Here is an 18,221-nt window from a genome sequence, read left to right as displayed (position 1 = left end):
CAATGTGAACCTGACCAGATCTCATCTGATCTCTCATCGCTGATGTCAGGAGCATATCAGCTCTGTCACACTGATTTTGCATGTGTCAGCAGTTTCACCAAAAAACACCACCAGACAAACTTCAGGGCACCAGCAAGGTGTGGAGCTTTAAAAACATGGTAGTGGCAGGATGAAGTTGCTGAGAATCTCCCTTTTTGTATGCTCAAACCTTATTTTTGTGACTGTGCAACAGTAACACTTAAATGGAGAAAATGTTTTACATTCTCTTTTATATTTTAGTTTCAAAGGGAATGTATTGGCTATTATATTTTATTCCATAACACCTTTGCTAGTCTGTAATTGCAACTTCTTTAATTTGTTTTATATACATCAGGTTTCCCCCAGAAAACCTGCTAAGCCCAGCGGTAGGGCGCTAGGACAGTCATCAAGCACCCTATGGTTGAGTTAAAAAAACGTTTGTATGTTGTGCTTTACCCCTGCAATTTACTGACAGGAAGTGGGATAAAAAGTTATGAGGTATTTATGCATTATTGGAAGACATTAATAACTGAACACCAACTTTGAAGTCTTTTGAAAAAGGCAAACAAAAAATACAATTAAAATAACTATTCTTTGGAACTTTGGTTTCATCTAAAGTTCCAATTTTGTGATCCTTGATTCGCGACTTGTCACCTTTAGCTGAAGACCAGTAAAGACAGGTAGTGGTTACAGAATTCCACTGCCTCAATAAAAGACACCTGAACTCATTATGCTTCCAGCTCTTTAACCCACCTGTGCTACCACTGTAACACATTGCTACTGGTGTACTGGGAAAAAAAAGACAAAAAATAAACAATTCTTAGCCTGGTGGGAACGCAAGTAAAGCCTTGTGGCCTGCCCGCCCAGCCTACAATGCACTGGGGGAAATCTTGTATTTGCTGTCAGCTGTGCAGGGCTTTGAAGAACAGAATGTTCTATTCAGTTTCATTAGTCCCATTACGTACTCAAGTATCTTTTTTTTCTTTTTTTTTTAAGGTTTTATCAGCTGGCTCTAGTGGCCTTTATTTGATAGTGAATTGACAGGAAAGTGGGTAATGAGAGAGGGATCTTGCATGTCTTGCATGTACGAAAGGTCAACAGGTGTGATGTCCACATTGCGGATTAAAGCCTCTATTTGTGGGTTGTGCCACAGACAGGTCTTTTCCATTTAGAATACTCCAGGCAAATACTGAATTTGCTTGGGTAAATACCCAGCAAATCAAAATATTGCATCAAGCAGCAGACATTACGAAAAGAAAACGTCATGCAAGAAATACATGATTTTCCTACCCAAAGAATATCATTGTGGGTTATTATTTGCTTTAATATTATTGTAGGTTGGAATGCATCTGAACAAACCAAGCTCAAACAAAAAGGCTAAACTCAGCATCAGGGTGTAGCTATGTTAAACTGAAGATTTTATTTATTTATTTTTTTTACAGTTTACAAAGTAAACTTGCAAACCCCTTTCAAGTCTTAAATTTAAATGGAAAGCAATTTAATTATTTTAAATTTTTCTGATACAATCATTAAATCAAATTTAATAGAATTGTCATTCTCAATTTTAGATCTATAGTCTTTGATAAAATTCAATTCCACTTATTCCGGCTCTGAACGTGACCAGCATAGCTTGTTTTAAGGCACTTGGAACACTATTGTGCGTTTAAATATAGTCACTGTCTTCCAATAACATATAGTTACCTAGTCATATTGTTACATTTCCTGTCAACTTTAAAAAATTTTTTATAAAAATTACACAAAAATACAGTTGGCCATTGGTGGACTGCCCAAGCGCTCTTACCATCAGGTTTAGCTAGATTTCTGGAGGAAACCTTGGCTTTGGTCAAACATGTACAAATAATCTGCAACAAACATTATTTCAAATGGTTCAGAAAACACAATTTGGAATTCTAAATATCATACAAAATAAAGCATAAAGTTGCTCAGAGCACAAAACATGAAATTGGACTAAATACTTCTACCCTTTTGGATCAGGCACATCGTCACAAATGCCCAATCTATAATTTTTTTTTCGATTTTAGAACCAATAGAGATGATATGGGATCAGTTAACCTCGAGTTATTATGCCAGGATTTAGGTAGTTAACTGTATATATAACAAGCAGTGCAATATGGCTTAGTCTGCAAACTTAACCCTTGAACTTTTGTCCAAAATATTAATGAATATTAAAGTTCAGTTTAAACCATTTGAGTTTCCTTTTTAGCCAACAACGTAATCAGTTGTGGCAAATCAATAGAGGGTCTATTTACCCAGAAAACAACCATGAGTGAATATTTGTGATATTTTAAGGCATTTTAAACTTCCAGCATTCACATTGCAAGCTACCATTCTTCATGTGATGTAGCCAAGCTCCTTCTTGTTGTGACAGAAGTTTTAGCATCACCAATATATCAATACCTTTATGCCAACACCGATGACATCTGCAGAACTTGAAAAAGTCCGTTTTTAAAATCAGCTAAAAGTGATTCTGACTTCCTGTTGGATAAGAAAAATTTACTTCATTCGAAAACCATGGAATTATGTATGTAACAGAGAGTCCATGTCACCATGGTAACACAAAAAAGTCACATTTTCAATATCAAAATCACAAACTTCCGACAGTTTGAAGAGACAAAGAAGGGCATCCAAAAGTGCAACATGGCCTTAACTGTTCTGAGAAGGGCTTTGCCAGAAAGTTATGTGGCTGTGTTGAATGGACAGCGACAACCTTCAAACACCAATACCTTAAGAGTATATTGATTTGTCTTTCAGTTGCAAAGCCAGAATATCTAGTGGGATTTTACATAGATCAAAGATAATGAACACAAAATGATAGTTTAATCATCAAACTGTCAAAAGCAGGAAATCAGTGAACTTAGTATATCCAACTTGCAACTTCATACATTTTCAAGTTTACCACTGCTTCAGCTCCAAGGATAAAATATTAAATCAGGCATTCCAAGCAAATTATGAGAACAAAATGAATTGGGGATTACAGAACACAAGAAGTCAAATTTGACATGACTAAAATAACTGGAAACTAGAATAAGTACACATGACAATTTTAATGGGAGTTTCCAATCTTCTCGCACAGCAAAAAGATGACAGAATACATGTTTCCAGTACTATGCCAGGGTATGATGGAAGCTTGTGGACCAATGCAATTAAAACCAACATACAATAGCAAAGCAACAAATGCTGTAGTGAGGCAGCGGGTGTTGTGGTAAATGTCACACCTGGTTTAATCCTGAGAAAGATGGGTCCTGAGAAGAGCTAACAGCCAAGCTTCTTTTCCTCTTCCCCACTGACGAGTCTAAACACTAGGGCAGACAGTAGAGGGGCAGGGGTCAAAATTAAACAGCTGCTTTCCACCTTTAGTCAAAATTAACATGAGCAAAACAGGCAATTCTGTTGCGCCCACATGGTTTTCTCTGGTACGTGCAACTGGCAGTGTTCTGTGCAGCTAGAGAGAAGATCGACTTCTGTATAAAAAAAGTTCCAAAGAGGATGAGAAAGCTACTAAAAAAATTGGGTACTCAAGATTTGATATTTGAGGCCATTATTCAGGGGGAAAACTAAAACTATGGCTTTCTGAAGGAAACCTTCAGAAGGATGTAGAAGGGGGGCTGCGCAGGTACATATCTCAAGTCTTGTTTCAGCACTTTTTGCCACAGTCAGAGTAAAGAAAACTAAACACGTCATTTGTATTTATTCAGCGGTGAACAAAGCATCAAACTCAATTCCTTCTTCACCACGTAAAAACTTTCTGAAGAATGTTTAAGATAGTCAAACATTGAACAGCCCTGGCACTTTGGTTTTAATCCAAGAATTATTCTACCCAATCAAAAATTAGGGTTAATTGCAGGACGGTAAAAAGTTTGGATTAAACTGGAAGTTGAGCATGGGAGTCACACAAATTTTTCTGTATGGGGCAAAGGATGGCCTACTACTATAATCTCAAAGTTTACTGCTCAAGCTGTTTTGTATTTGTCATTGTACTAAAAAAAGAGAAAGTGTAAAGAGAAATTGAACGACCCCAATGCAGGTAGTGCTCCAAATTTTCATATTCATCCATTTTGTTCCTTTACTCTCATTAGGTGCTTCAAAGTTAGTCTAAAAATATTTTGTGAATGTGTGTCAACTTGTTGCATTTCATTAATTGATGAAATGTTCAATAATGTTTTACTTTATTTCTGAAAGTGAGACTCCAATTCATTACACAGAGCCTTTATGTCTTGTAATATTATTGATTATGGCTTACAGAGAGCACACCCACAAAACGTTAAAAAAGTAGTGCATATCATACAAAGTTAACTGGAAGGAAAAAGTGTGGTAGGAAAATGTGCACTAGCAACAGGGATAATCATATCTTCGAGCAAAACGCATCGAAGAGGCTGAAGTGACAAAAGAAGATGGTCTAACAGAAAATTTTAGAGCACTTCATAATTCCTTCTGATGGTAAGTTTTATGGAGATGCTGTTTACATTTTGCTGCAGGAATCTGTACTAGCCCACAATGCTAATGTACTAAATGCTGGTTAAATGACCATAGTGTTGCAGTGCGTGATTAACAAGCAGGACTGCACTGATCCCATAGAAAATCTAGAGGATATTATCAAGATGAAGTTGAGACACCAGAACCAACAATGCAGATTATCTAAAAGCTGCAACAAAACTTAGACTTCAATTTTACACTTCAGCAGAACCACAAGCTGAACTCCATACCTCACGGAATTGATGCAGTAATTCATGTAAAAGGAGGTCCAACCATGTATTGAGTGCATAAAAATAAACCCACAGACATCATTTTTGGGTTTTCATCATCTGTAAGCCATATTTATTAAAATTACAAAACATGCTTGGAATATTTCATTGTATTATGAATCTTTCTGAAATCAGTGACAAAATAGTAAACTTTATATAGGGCTAAATAATAAATCAACGATATATATTGCAATAGACGTGAGCTCAATATCAAGAGATGACATATCTGATAAAATACTAAATATACAGAGTATTCGCTAAAATCTGATCCAGAACCACACGGCATCCTGTGAGTTGTAGACAGAGGAAAGACTTTAGCTGCTCTACTAACTCACTCACTGTGGTTACCTAGCAACAACTTGAGTAACTTAAACATCAGCAGTTTAAGTTTTGCCACCATGCCTCTTAAGAGCTCAACACTAAATAACAGCATAGAGTAAACTGTGGATAAAAGAGGAAAGGTCACGCTTAGTCACACTTACAAAATAAAAATGTAACCCTAAACAGACATCTAGGGTGATTAAGATTTTACCTCTTAATGCATGGCTATCAAAACTAATGACTGCATTTATCTGTATTCCCAAGTCTGACAAGACTTCAAATTAGGGGTAAGAGTAGAGAGATCAACACCAGGAGAACTCAGGTAAAAGTTGGGGTTAAATAAAATTATGCTCTTCACAATCAAAATTAGAATCTCTTAATAGTTGTAATTGCAGGCTAAATAAAGCAGTGGCAGTAGTAGAATTACCAAATAACAAAAGTTGTATTTAAAATTTTTTTAACTTAAATTTCACAACATACATCCTGGTTTGACCCTGCCTCTCGCTCTTTGACTGCTGAAGATGGACACCAGCCCCCCTTTGCGATCCTGCAAGGATAAACGTGTCAACTGATTGAGAGATAAACGGACATCCTGGTTTGTTGTGCAGGCAACTCAAAACACATGTGAAGTGCTTGAGAAAAATAAAATACATCAATATTATCCTTGACAGTACATTCAGCATCCTATGTCTACACCAAAAAGAACTTGGCAACACCACCTTTTCATCCAACAGATCTATTTTAACCATCTACAAGGTGAGAAGTCCAGGAGGAACTCTGTACTGCTTCAATAAACTCCAACGGCAAATGATGCCATCAACAAACCATATTTTTGAAAACGATGCTGATCCAAATCTGATGATGCAACAAACCAAACCATAAGCCTGCCAGTAACTTCCTACCACAGGCCCGAGCTTAAACACAGGGTCTTCACAAAAATGCAAGCTAGCCAGTTAGCTACTTAGCTGAGCTGAGAATACAACGCATTTAAGTCCACTTTAAAATGAATTAATGCAAACTTTAGCAGATAGAATTTTAATCAAAAAGGACACCTCACAGCAGGGCCGGCCCAAGGCATAAGCAAACTAAGTGGCCACATAGGGCCACTGGGGCCCCTTGAGTGGAACTAATTTTTTTGTTTCCATTTACTACTTTGTGATTATATTAGCAAAAACACACCATTACATTATAAAGTTGTGATTTGTTTTTACAAAAATATATATTTGATAATGTATGTAGAAATTATTCTTTAAAAGGGCAAAAAGAAAAAAAAATTGCTCTTAGGGACCCCCTGGTGGTCACGGTAGGTAAAGAACTTATCCTTCAAGGAGAGAGAGAAGAAAGAGGGAGAATAGAAAAAAGCCAAGATAAAGGTATGTTTTCAAGTGTCTTGGTAATGTAATGTTTATCAAAAAGATTTGCAGAGCTGCTGATAAAAAAAAATAAAAAATAAAAAATCAGCTTGATAGTGACCTTCAATGGTCCAGTTCACCAGCCAAACATTTATGCTAGCAAGTTTTTGTTTGTGTGAAGCCGAGTTTCAGTTTTAAATGGGTTGATTCCTGTGGTTGGCTATATATCTTTTTCTACGTTTTTTTTGGTTTCAAAATGGTTTGGTCGATAACGTTTGATAATTAAAACTTCTCAATGTTTCACATTGTCTAGCGAAACATTTTTACATCATGCTACATGGTTTGTACTGTACTGATATAGTGAGCTACTCTGAGCTGTAGCTGGCGATATGTTTGCTACTGAGCATAATTCATGTGGCTAAAACAAACAGTTTTACATCAACTTATAAGTTAGGAAACTTTTCATGTTAAAATCATTTGGAGGCACAGAATCAGCCCAGTACCAATCCACATTCTCTGGTGAGAAAGACTCAACTGGTATAAATGTAACTTTTAGCTATTGGAGTTACGCCTGAGACAAATTAATTTAATCAAAGTATGTCATGAATATGTCTGTTCTCCACCTTAAGTAGTGCTGCACCAATTGCAGTTTTCTTTAAAAAGCCTTATCTGCCCATTTTGAATTTGGCCGATACCAATTTTTTCGTCTGAAATGTAGCATCCTATGTCTATGATGCTAAATATAGCAAGAAAGTTGCTGAGTTGGTAACAGTTGGGTGGCTTTTAACTTCAAACGTGCGGACACGATCTGGTGTCCGGTCTGTCAGTCAAACCTCTCACTGTAGAGCAGAAGAGGACTGTGGGTGATTTTTTTAAAGCCTTTGCTGAGGTAGATAAGATCAGCTTCAGATGCAAGTATTGGCCGATCACCGATCTCCCAAGATTAAGTAAATTGGCCGCCCAATAAATGTATCCCGTATTATGCATACATAAATGATATAATGTAAACAGCACTATCAGAGATGCAAGAAGTTCATAGCAGGTGTGTGAATACTCTAATCATTGACTGCAGCAATCCACGTTGTTAGCAGAAAGAGAGGGCCCCAAAACCAGATTTCGCTTAGAGTCCCATGGAGGCTTGGGCCGGCCCTGCCTCACAGTCTGAAAAAATACCTATGTTGAAAAAAATACACCTCTAAAACCAAACACTTGATTTACTTTCTAAAACCCTGCAGACATCCTGACAATACAATAACCAACCTTTTAAAGCATTACATTTGTAAGAATTAAGTCCAAAATTATCTTTAAAATCCCCAATAGCACATCAGGAAACTTGAAGATACAATGTTCCAAACTCTGATAAGCTAGCTCCACAGCTTTGACTTGGACTGGAAAACATGGCACAACATGTGAGGCAACAAAAGAAATGAATAAATAAAAATAAAAAAAAACTCTGCTCAGTTACCATATCATACCTAGACCAATGATGCGTGTTAATTTTTCATGCCCAATTTTCAAACAGCATCCAAAAATTATTTGAATGCTGGCGAGTCTGTAAAGCTGGAAAACTTTTTTGAAAATTTCATTTAAACAATTGGAACTCCATTTTAATATGCAGCAATTAAATTATCTACAAGGCACATAAAAAACAGAAATGGAGTAAGCTAGCATTGGCCTACAGATGATGGAACATTGAAACGCATTATTAATAAAACAACAGTACATGAAAACAAGTCCATAACATAACAGCATCCATTTATTGTAAATACAAATAAAACATGCCATTAGGTTCAAATTGGTATATAAACAAAAAACAACTTGAACTTATGCTTTAACACAGTGTTTGTCAACCTTTTTATTACCGTGGACTGGTGTGAACCTTCAGATAAGGCTTCTGCATGATGGTGTTCCCGCTAAAGCCCGAATATGTCAAATTTTGTGTCTTGGCCCTTTTATCGCAGCCTGTAGGGTTTTTCCCCGTCTGGAAATGAGAATACAACTTGTTGCATGTGACAGGTATCCAATCAGAAAGCGCGGTGACGTAAGAACAGAGGGGAATCCCAAACAGCTGACATATCGCGCAACTGAGAGTCCGATGGATATCGGAGATGATATGTGGAAATATTTATTATTATATGTAAAGGTCATTATTATATATGTTTATTATGTTTATTAAGTTAAAAATGTTAACTATGAAAAAACATTCACCTCCAAATCATAGTGCAGCAAATAGAGCGGCTGCTCCCGTCGTCTTTTATCCACCGCCTTTTCTTTTTGTTACGTCTTTTATCTCTTAAAATGACTCCACAAACTATCACTATTGTTTCTACATAGTCATCCTGAGCCATCTGATCTGTCTCTTACTCATTTTGCTGTTTGTGGCCTCAGTGTTGGCGCGCAAGTAACCGAGAGAATCCGGTTAAAGATTTTCAAAATAAAAGATCCTCCAGACTCAAATAATACATAAAACATAAATATTTAATTATTTCTTGCGCGGCCCGGTACCAATTGGTCCACGGACCGGGGGTTGGGGATCACTGTTTTAAAGCATTACCGCCTCACCGCCCTCCTGCTCTGCATGTTTTAGATATGCCTCTATTCCAGAACAGCTGATTCAGATGATTGCATGACCAAGTACTGCAGAAGCCTGTTAATCACCCAGAGATACAATACAGGTGTAGCAGAAGGGATTCACCTAAAACATGCAGGACAGGAGGGCGGTGAGGACCAGGGTTGAGAAACACTGCTTTAACAGATGGCACCTGAAAAATTTAATATTGTATGATGAATTTAGGTCAACTATGGTTACTCTTAAGAATTTAGATATATTTCAACTATACAAGACACATGCTTTGGTTAATAATTAATTATGTTAGAACCAGATGCAATATCACCCCAGAGATGTCAAACAGAAAAAACTGTGTTGCATAGTTCCACAGTGGTATACTTAAAGCAATATTTTGTGACCCTTAAATTGATAATACATGCAAATATTCAATCTTTTTGTCAATTCATCCAACTGCATACATTCAAGAGAGCCCAGAACAAATAAGGCAGGAATACAAAGTATTTCTATGTTTGGGATGGAAGGCAATTTCCACTTCCCTCCTCTATACCAGTCATCCCCAGTAATTCAAAAAATAATTAAATATTTCCGTTTTATGTATTATGCAAGTCTGGAGGATCTTTTATTCTGAAAGTCCTTTAACCGGATTGCGCGCCAACATTGAGCTACAAGCAGCAAAATGAAAAATGAGTAAACAGATGTCTTTGGAAAGTTTCTTTGCGAAGGGGAAAAGGCCCAGAGAAGAGAGGGGAGAATGGATTTATCTCATTAGTTGATTCCCACATTCGAAGCCTGTTCTGAATGATATTCGGCGATTGGCTCGATAATGAGGCAATGAAGCCTTCAAAACTGCTTTGCCACGTAGAGACCAAGCACCCTGTGCATATAAGCAACACTTCGGGTGTCAGTTTCCCAGATGGGATCGTCTTGTTGCAGAGAAACAAGCTCCCATTAATTTGCCGTTATAGTGAGTTAAATTTTTTATGGAAGTAAAACGTTAGTTTTTGTGGAGCATCTGTATTTTATTTTGAAGAAATGTGTAAACGTTAGCATAGCAACCAGAGTTAGCGAGCATTAGGACAGTGGTCAAGACGAGAGGAGTAGAGCTTGTGAGTCTCAAGTCTGGTTCACACAATGATTTTAGAATTGTCTGCTGATTTTCCAAACCTCAGTGGCCACAAATGAGCTGATAAAAGTACAACAGGTTTGATCGGTTCATGTCTCCAGCCACACATGATTGCATGATTGCAGGAGCAACACACCACACATCAGTGTTGTAGTACTCGAGATCGGTCTTGGTCTCGAGACCATTTTTTGATGATCTCGTCTCGGATTCGACCGCATTTGGTCTCGGTCTTGGGCGCAGAGGACTCACCATTTTATTTCAAGACCTCTCCTTATTTCTGTTGATATTCCTTGTTCAAAATGCCGAATAAACATTCATGCTGTTTCCACATAATCATAATCTCCAATGTCCACCGGAGTCTAGGTTGCACCGTGCCCGCTATTTGGGATTGCCCTCTGTGCTTATGTCACCACGCTCTCAGACTGGCTACCTGTCACATTCAACAGGTTGCATTCTCGCTCCCAGTTGGCGAAAACCCCATACGCTACGATAATCGGGCCAAGACAATCCAACATGTTGAATATGCCTGATTTTAGATTGGAGCGGTCCCAACGTTCTACGTAACGCACCACGTTACGTAGAACGTAGAATGTTCTAAGATTGTCGTAAAGGGAAAATCAGGGCAAAAAATTTTAAATTGTGCCATGTGAACAAGGCCTTAGCAGGCAGAAAACCATGCAGAAGCCTTGTCTGACAGTTTACCACCCCCGAGCCGCAGTAAAATCGACGAACCTTGATCAATCCACGGTGAAAAAATGGTTAGAGACCTGCTCTATACAACATCACTCTATCCTAACATTTAGTTTATTGCTGAGCAGGTTGAAAAATAAATATTTTTTGTGATTTTAATGGGGGGAGGGTTGTGAAGTAAAAAGTATCATGGCTCATAAGTACCTCTTATTTCACAATATTGGTCACATAGCAAAAAGTTGGACACCACTATAATAGGTTGAACTGAATACTTTTTGCACAACAATTTTGTTGTTAGCTGGTTAACAGAATCGGTGTTCCACAAAGAAGAAAACCACACCGCTCTTCCTAAATTCGAGATTTTACTATCTGGTGAGTGCCTTCTTAGGGTTTTGAAATTTGTTATGCTGCTGCCCCTGCAACCCAATCCCAGATAAGTGGAAGATGATGGATGGCTGAATGGTAAACAGAGAAACTGCTGCCTAAATTCAATGACTCAACATTTCTCTCAGAGCAGTATACTGTAAGAAGTTAAACAGAACAGGTTTTGCATTTAAATTTACGTAATGAATGATTCTGTCAGTTAATCCCTTAATCCTAGCCCCCAAAATCACCAAAAACGCCTGAAAGGGCATACCCAAATTAAATCAGCTGCTGTTCTGGAACAATTTGGAGTACATGTCTCTGTCTCTTTGTGAAGATGACAAGTTAAATTTTCCATTTATGCCGTCAAAAATACTTTAACTGTAAGTAGTTTGTAGCCATTATGTTTGCAACATAAAAGAAATTGAATAATTTTGTTTCACATACCTTTTTTATATTTATTTCTTGTAAATACACACCAAGTGTTGAATGTATTGACTGGAAAATACAATAAATCTGTGGAATAAAGTATTCTGCTCGTGGATTTCAAGATTGATCAAAATAGCACAAAAAGACGTCATTTTGGACATGTTTATTTTTGAAGCTGTACGGGTGTTGTCCAAGTGTGCCATTTGGAGTCTCCTAATGGCACTCATTTTAAAAGACATAAAAAGAAAACGCTTTGGATAAAAGACGGCAAGAGCACAACAGTGAGGGTTATAATGAAACATAATGACCAGAGGAATCCTCCGGTAGACACAACATTAATGATAGTGTAAATTACTTCTAATTATATAAAGAAAATAGCATATCTCGGGGGTCAGGGGAGGCTAGGGTACAGTCAGACCTCCTCCCCCTTCTTGCAATACACTGTCCATCCCTGTCCCCATCCGTCCGCCCCGCCACCCCCACCCCCAGCACTCTTAACGATACGCCAGGTGTTATGTTTGCTTGAACTAACCTAGTGGGTTACAAATTGAAATGCTAATTTTATCTCAAAGCATTAGTCATCAATAATTTACACTAGTGGTGGCTAGCTTAACTGCCATTGTTTTGGCCACCAAAGAGTCGCTGTCTTCACAGGGCCTTGAAATAGGCAGGCACCTCCATGTATGAGAATAAGCCTGTATCCAGTTGCATGAGGGAGTGACAGTGCAGCAAATAATGCTTCCAAACCACTCGAGATATCTGAGGAACCGTCAAAGTTATGGATGTCATTCACTCACCATTTTTATTGGAACGAATAGTGGAACAGTTCTGTTGAAAGATTTTGTCGAAAAATATTAAAGGCACAAAATTGTGTAAAATATTTTGATAAAACGGGTGAATTCTGAAACTATTCCCTCTACCTTGGAAACTATAAGGGCTACCGATACGATTTCGTCACAGTAGGCATCAGGAAGGGCCAGTGAACAATCATGCCTTCTTTCATGTGAGAACCCTTTTCTGTCTTTGAGCTGTGATGATGTAAAAATATGCTTCATAATCAAAAAAAGATTGGAGAAAATCCGATTTTCAACTTTCTAATAGACAAAATTTAAGGCAAAACTGTAACGGGTAAGAAAGAAAAATGCATACATTGTGAGCACCAGAAAGGTCTGAACTGAAATTTTGTCAAGTTTGTGTTCCTACATTGCATTGTTGAGGAGATATGACATTACGAAAACATGTCTGAAGCCAGCTTAGTTTAGATTTTTTTTCTTCTCCCCCACAATATAGTTTCCCAATTTGGGTATGCCTCGATGCATTGGGCTAATTTGCCAGAAAACTGCAAGTTCCACATCAATGAGTGTTACATGGATTCAGAAAATACATGTCTGGTACGTTTTGATGTATAAAATGTGTAGAAAGTGAAAACTGAGTGCGTGATCAGAAGCTGTTCGGGGAGGAGCTAATTGAAATCCATTATGAAGATTAATTATGATCATAATGCACCATAAAGTTGAAGAGGGATTTTATGAAATCGGTAAAAGATATGAAAAAGCAGAAACATACGGAAATAGTTGAAGGGCATCATTAAATCTTAAAAGTTGAATGATGTTTCTAGGTGAAAGTATGTGGAAATAGTAAAGTTTGCAAAGCAGGCAAATTTTACTGAAATTTTTCAGGTTTTTGTGGAGCTGAGTATTGTATTAAAATAAGCGGATTATTATAAATATTACATAGGTTATGAATAGCATAAGTAATGGGATCTTTTGAAACTTTGTTCTGAAGTTTCAAAAGATCCTGAAGATAAGGGGCAAACCCATTCAACACCAAGTTGTTAAAAGAATCTTAAAACTTATCCAATATGCAACAGGGAACCGGCATAACGACGCCAATATTGGCCTTATATGGTCAAACTTCTGGGTGCCTGTAAGAAATCGACTTGCTGCATTCTGGATCACTTGAAGACGCTGTGTCAAGGATTTATCTGTTTTTCAACCTTTTTTGAGCCAAGGTACATTGTTTTAATTGAAAAAAAATCACGAGGCACACCACCAACCAAAAATGGAAACAAAGATACTCTGTAGCCGCCTATATTACATATATAGTCATTCTTATCAAAGTGTCTTGAATAGGAATCAAACACAAAAACGTATTTTTATCACATTTTACATTTCTTTTTTCAAATTGCACTTAACATGTCCACTTCAAAAATACACCTGAACAGCCACAACACTGTGGTGTTAAATTTAAAGAAGTTGTAGAAAACTTCAAAGTGTTTTACAGACTAATCCACAAGCATCTTATAGCCAGAATACAGAAAATAATTCTTATTCTGAATGAAGCAATAATATTTGGGAAACATTTCACTTCATATTCACTGTTACAATATGAAGAGTTGCATGTACAAAATGTCAATATCTGTATATTTTACCCACCTGGTGTGAAACCTGAGCATGTTTGGATGAAAACAGCTGATTTCCTGGCAGAAATGGAAGAAAGACAAAGCTCTTCCTCAACATCTCAGTCTCTCTCTGGTTTTAGTTTTTATAGTAACCAGGCTTCAGAAGCTCACTTCACACAGACATGTTGTGGGAAATGGACTCATGTTCTTTCCAACTACTGCTGAGCTTCACTGTCTTTTCCATCACTGTCGTCAGTCTTGCTAGATTCAATGCTCTCACCGCTACCTGTAGCATTCATGCATCACTAATTCTCTTGTTTTAATGTAAAATGCTCTGTACCTACTGCCATCTAGTGGTAAGAACATTACATAATTACACAGCTAGTCTCTACCACAGCAGACACTCAAAGATGGCATTATTTGCAGATGATTCATTTTCAAAAAATCTTTTAAAACCAATTACCATATTTTCCGGACTATAGAGCGCACCATACTATAAGCCGCACCTTCAAACTTTTTGGAAACACACAAACAAAAGCAAAAAACTGGAAAGCTGCACCGGGCTACAATCCGCATGGTTCAAAGCTTAGGAAAAAAGTAAGGGCAGTCTGGAAAATACGGTACCGTAGGTGAAATTTAATAATTTCCACGACACACCTGATGATCACTCATGGAACAGTGGTTGGAAAAACACTGCTTTATATAATTAATTACAATAATCGCGATGTAATGAAGGCATGAATAATTCTTTCAAAATCCTTAAAAAATATAGAATTTAAACCTTGCTAAAAGCCACTGGTGGTAAAAACTTGATTTAATCAAATTCAATCAATCAAATTTTATTTGTATAGCACATTTCAGCAGCAAGGCATTTCATTTAACAACTGAACTTGCCGAATTTTAAACAGCCATCAAAGAACCAAATGTTGAGTAAAGTAGGAATGTTTTAACCAAATAATACCAACAATAATTGAGTTTTGTTGTGGCTGAAATGAAGAAAATTTAGGTCTATCCATGATTTAACTTCAGCTAAACAATCTATTAGATAAACACCCACACCACAGAAGAAGTTAGCGGTGATGTTTGTTTGCAACGTGACGTCACACACGCAATTGTCTGCCTCCTAGCTCCCTGCAAAAAACTGTTCTCCGACAATGACTACCATCTGTTTAAGCTGTCAAGTTGTTAATATAATGCCCTAAATTTTAAATGTGTGTTTGACATGCAAAAGAAAAAGGGTTTAAGTGCTTTGTTAGTAATTCTCAAATTTTTTTTCTGAATTGATATTTAATTAGAAGAAATTTATTGGAGTTGGGGATTCTCCGACCAGGTTTTTTTTGCTGCCAATTCTGATACCCTATTGTCCATGAGGGCCTATCACAGCTGATCTCATGAATTGGCCATTAATTTAATGTAGGTACAAGTGTTACTGGCTATGTGATCTGCAAAATGAAACCAAAAATCATCTAACTTAGACAAAAACATACAAAAAAACTTGTAGGCACAATGCAGCAAGTATTCAATCAAAAGGACAACTGTAAAACCTTCGGTGAGTAATACAATATTTAATAGTAACAAAAATATGCATAAAGTCAAATATCACAACATTGTTTCCTTTTTTACTTGACATTATTTGATATAGCCCTTCATTCAAAGTCAAATGTAAGTTGCATTCAAATAAACAATTCTTACTAAATCAAAACTACCAGAGTATGGCTAGTTGTTTTGTGCATGTTCAAATTTTTGCAAAGTGGTAAAGAGAGATCTGCTTCTTGGCTCTGATTGGTTGTTTCTGACTGAACACAGTACTTCTGCAGAATACATGTAGGAGGCAGAGGAGCTGAATTTCTTTCACAGATTATCCATCTCAGGACAATGCGAAAATTTTAATCCAAATCTAAAGCTTTTTTTCTATACTGCAGCTTTGAACAGATGGTGAGTGTAAGAGTCCACTGGTCATCTGGTCAGGTTACCTGCTTAGCATTCTGATCATCAGGCTCATCCAGATGAGTGTTGGCAATTATGCACAGTTTTGTCTGCTGTCTGGCCGCTCCGGAAGGCGTTTATCCTGCAGTGAAACTCGACACATCTCTACTCCTTTAAGTACTTTTTGTTTTTAAGTGTCATTAAATTCAGTGTGTTGAGGCAATTTGAAGTGCTTTACCGTCAAGGTATTTTCCGTGAGAAGACACAAACTTCCTCATTCACTCTCAGAACATTAAAGATCCACATGACATTGCTGCCATGCGCCTGCACAGTGTGAAGGAAAGTGGGAGATGTGCTGCACATGGGGCCTCTGCAGGTTGCCAAGTATGAGATACAGGTGATCGGTTTTGTGACTGGCAACAAAATAGTAATCAGCAATCGTATACTTTTCACAAAAATCAGACGATTATGATCGGTGGCCAATCGATTGGCCCAACACTAATTGCAATGCATTGATAAATCAAAATTTTGCTCCACCCAATGTTGAAATGAAGCACCTGAGACTCCGTCATCTTCCAGTGTTGTACGCATTACAGATGTCATTCTGTTTGTAATTGGACATCCTAGGACACTCATGACTGTTAAAGAGCAAACGTGATCATTTGGGATCAGTCACATTAACCTGCTATACGATGGTTATTTTTTATCTTGACCCAACTCATCAACTAGCCAATTGTGCACTTCTACTTCAAGCTCAGGCCTTTTATCAGAGACCTGAGAGCCAGAGGGTTCTGTGCAGGATGTTAGCCGTTCTTAGGCTTGCACTCTACTGGGAATGTGTCAACTACATAAAACTTTATTTGCAATAGACATTTGTCAACACCTAGACAGCAGCAGGATGGCTGCCATCTTGCAGCATCACTGCGTTACCTGAGACATTTGGTGAGGCACAGTTTTTGGCAGACATGTTGAAGGATTCATGTGGCAGACATTTACACAGAAATATAAATGCATCACTACCTTTAGATTTTTGGCAATGTCATTTGTGCTCAGTTAAGCATCTGTTACTGTAAGACAACATTGCATTAGCATGTAAAATGCAAGTTCATAATACGTGGAATATATTAAAGAAATAAAACAGCAAGCAGCGTTGGTGACCCTCACAGCTCAGCGCCGCACTGGCTTAATGGCGACCGCAGGAATTCCAGCAAAAGCCACCCAAACACCGTCGTCATCACTCTTACGCAGACACCGCACCAGTCTACTAGGTAACGTAACTCGATGTGTTGAGCAGTGCTCCTTGACGCATTAAAAAATAAATAAATAAATAAAATAAATAATCTAATGCAATTTTGCTGATGTATTTTGTTGACTTTGGAATAATCTGGGGGCGCAGTGGAGTCAAATCACAATTTAGTGCCATTAGCCTCTTTAGAGGTTAACAAAGGTCAATCATAAGTTTGGTTGCAAATCGGACGATGCATATGTGATATAGAGCCAATCATTTGCAAACGGGAAGGGATTAAAATTCACCATAAGGCCACTCCCACACGCACTAGCCAGTGTTTAGAGAAGGATTTACCATCATGTTGTTCTGTCATTAAACAGGTTTAAACTTGTATGAATCAGAGTAAAAGAAAACTAGCAGGAAAACAGGTGACTTCCTGTTGAAAGGGGGCATGCCGAAGGTGATGTCACCAACTGACCGCATGAATGTGAGGAGCTCTGGTCTGCTGTGACACAAATAAAGTTTGATACAGCTCTGAGCTTGTCTGTGGAAGTTACTCCATCTTGATGTTTCATGGTGAATGGTCAGATTTTGAGGCTTGGCCCCGCCCACATATTTTATGCAGGAAAACTATTTTGATAACTTAACTTTCTGCGCCTCAAGTCTTTACTGAGTGATTCTGAAGTCTGTATGTCAAAATATGTAGGAAGACTTCCCTCAGATATAACGTGTAAAAGAGAAAATGGCAGCTTTGATCCAAAATATCCGACTTCCTGTTGTGTTTGGACCATGGCACCAACAGAGTTTTTGGTTCATCCTTACAAGATACATCTATACCAAATTACTCGATTCTCAAAGTATGGCTTGGGGCTAATTTCTTAAAGATTTTTAGGAGACACTGTGGAGGAATTAAGCCATGCCCACCAAATATTACACTGTATTCCTGTTGAGGGCCTAATTATTGCACTACAGTTCTTGTCAATGTGAATATAGCATATACAGATATTAAAATGACAAGAAATTTGTGATACATTATGC

The 18,221-nt window shown here is 37.6% G+C and overlaps 1 protein-coding gene across 5 annotated transcripts in view; it reads right to left on the bottom strand.

Annotated features, from left to right (window-relative positions):
- Window positions 1–18,221, bottom strand: part of csnk1a1 (casein kinase 1, alpha 1) — a 70,345-nt gene that overhangs the window by 35,466 nt on the left and 16,658 nt on the right. For 4 of the 5 annotated variants that reach the window (XM_008402774.2, XM_008402768.2, XM_008402771.2 and 1 more), the window contains exon 5: window positions 3,255–3,338. The exons of the other annotated variant lie outside the window; for it this stretch is intronic. In XM_008402774.2, coding sequence (XP_008400996.1) covers window positions 3,255–3,338 — 84 coding nt within the window. The remainder of the gene's footprint in view (window positions 1–3,254; window positions 3,339–18,221) is intronic. 5 annotated transcript variants of the gene reach the window in all.

This window comes from Poecilia reticulata, chromosome 10 (genome assembly GCF_904066995.2).
Source record: "Poecilia reticulata chromosome 10, P_reticulata-male-v2, whole genome shotgun sequence".
Taxonomy (NCBI): domain Eukaryota; kingdom Metazoa; phylum Chordata; class Actinopteri; order Cyprinodontiformes; family Poeciliidae; genus Poecilia; species Poecilia reticulata.
The sequence above is the reverse complement of the archived record's forward strand: the minus strand, read 5'-3'. Positions and strand labels throughout refer to the sequence as shown.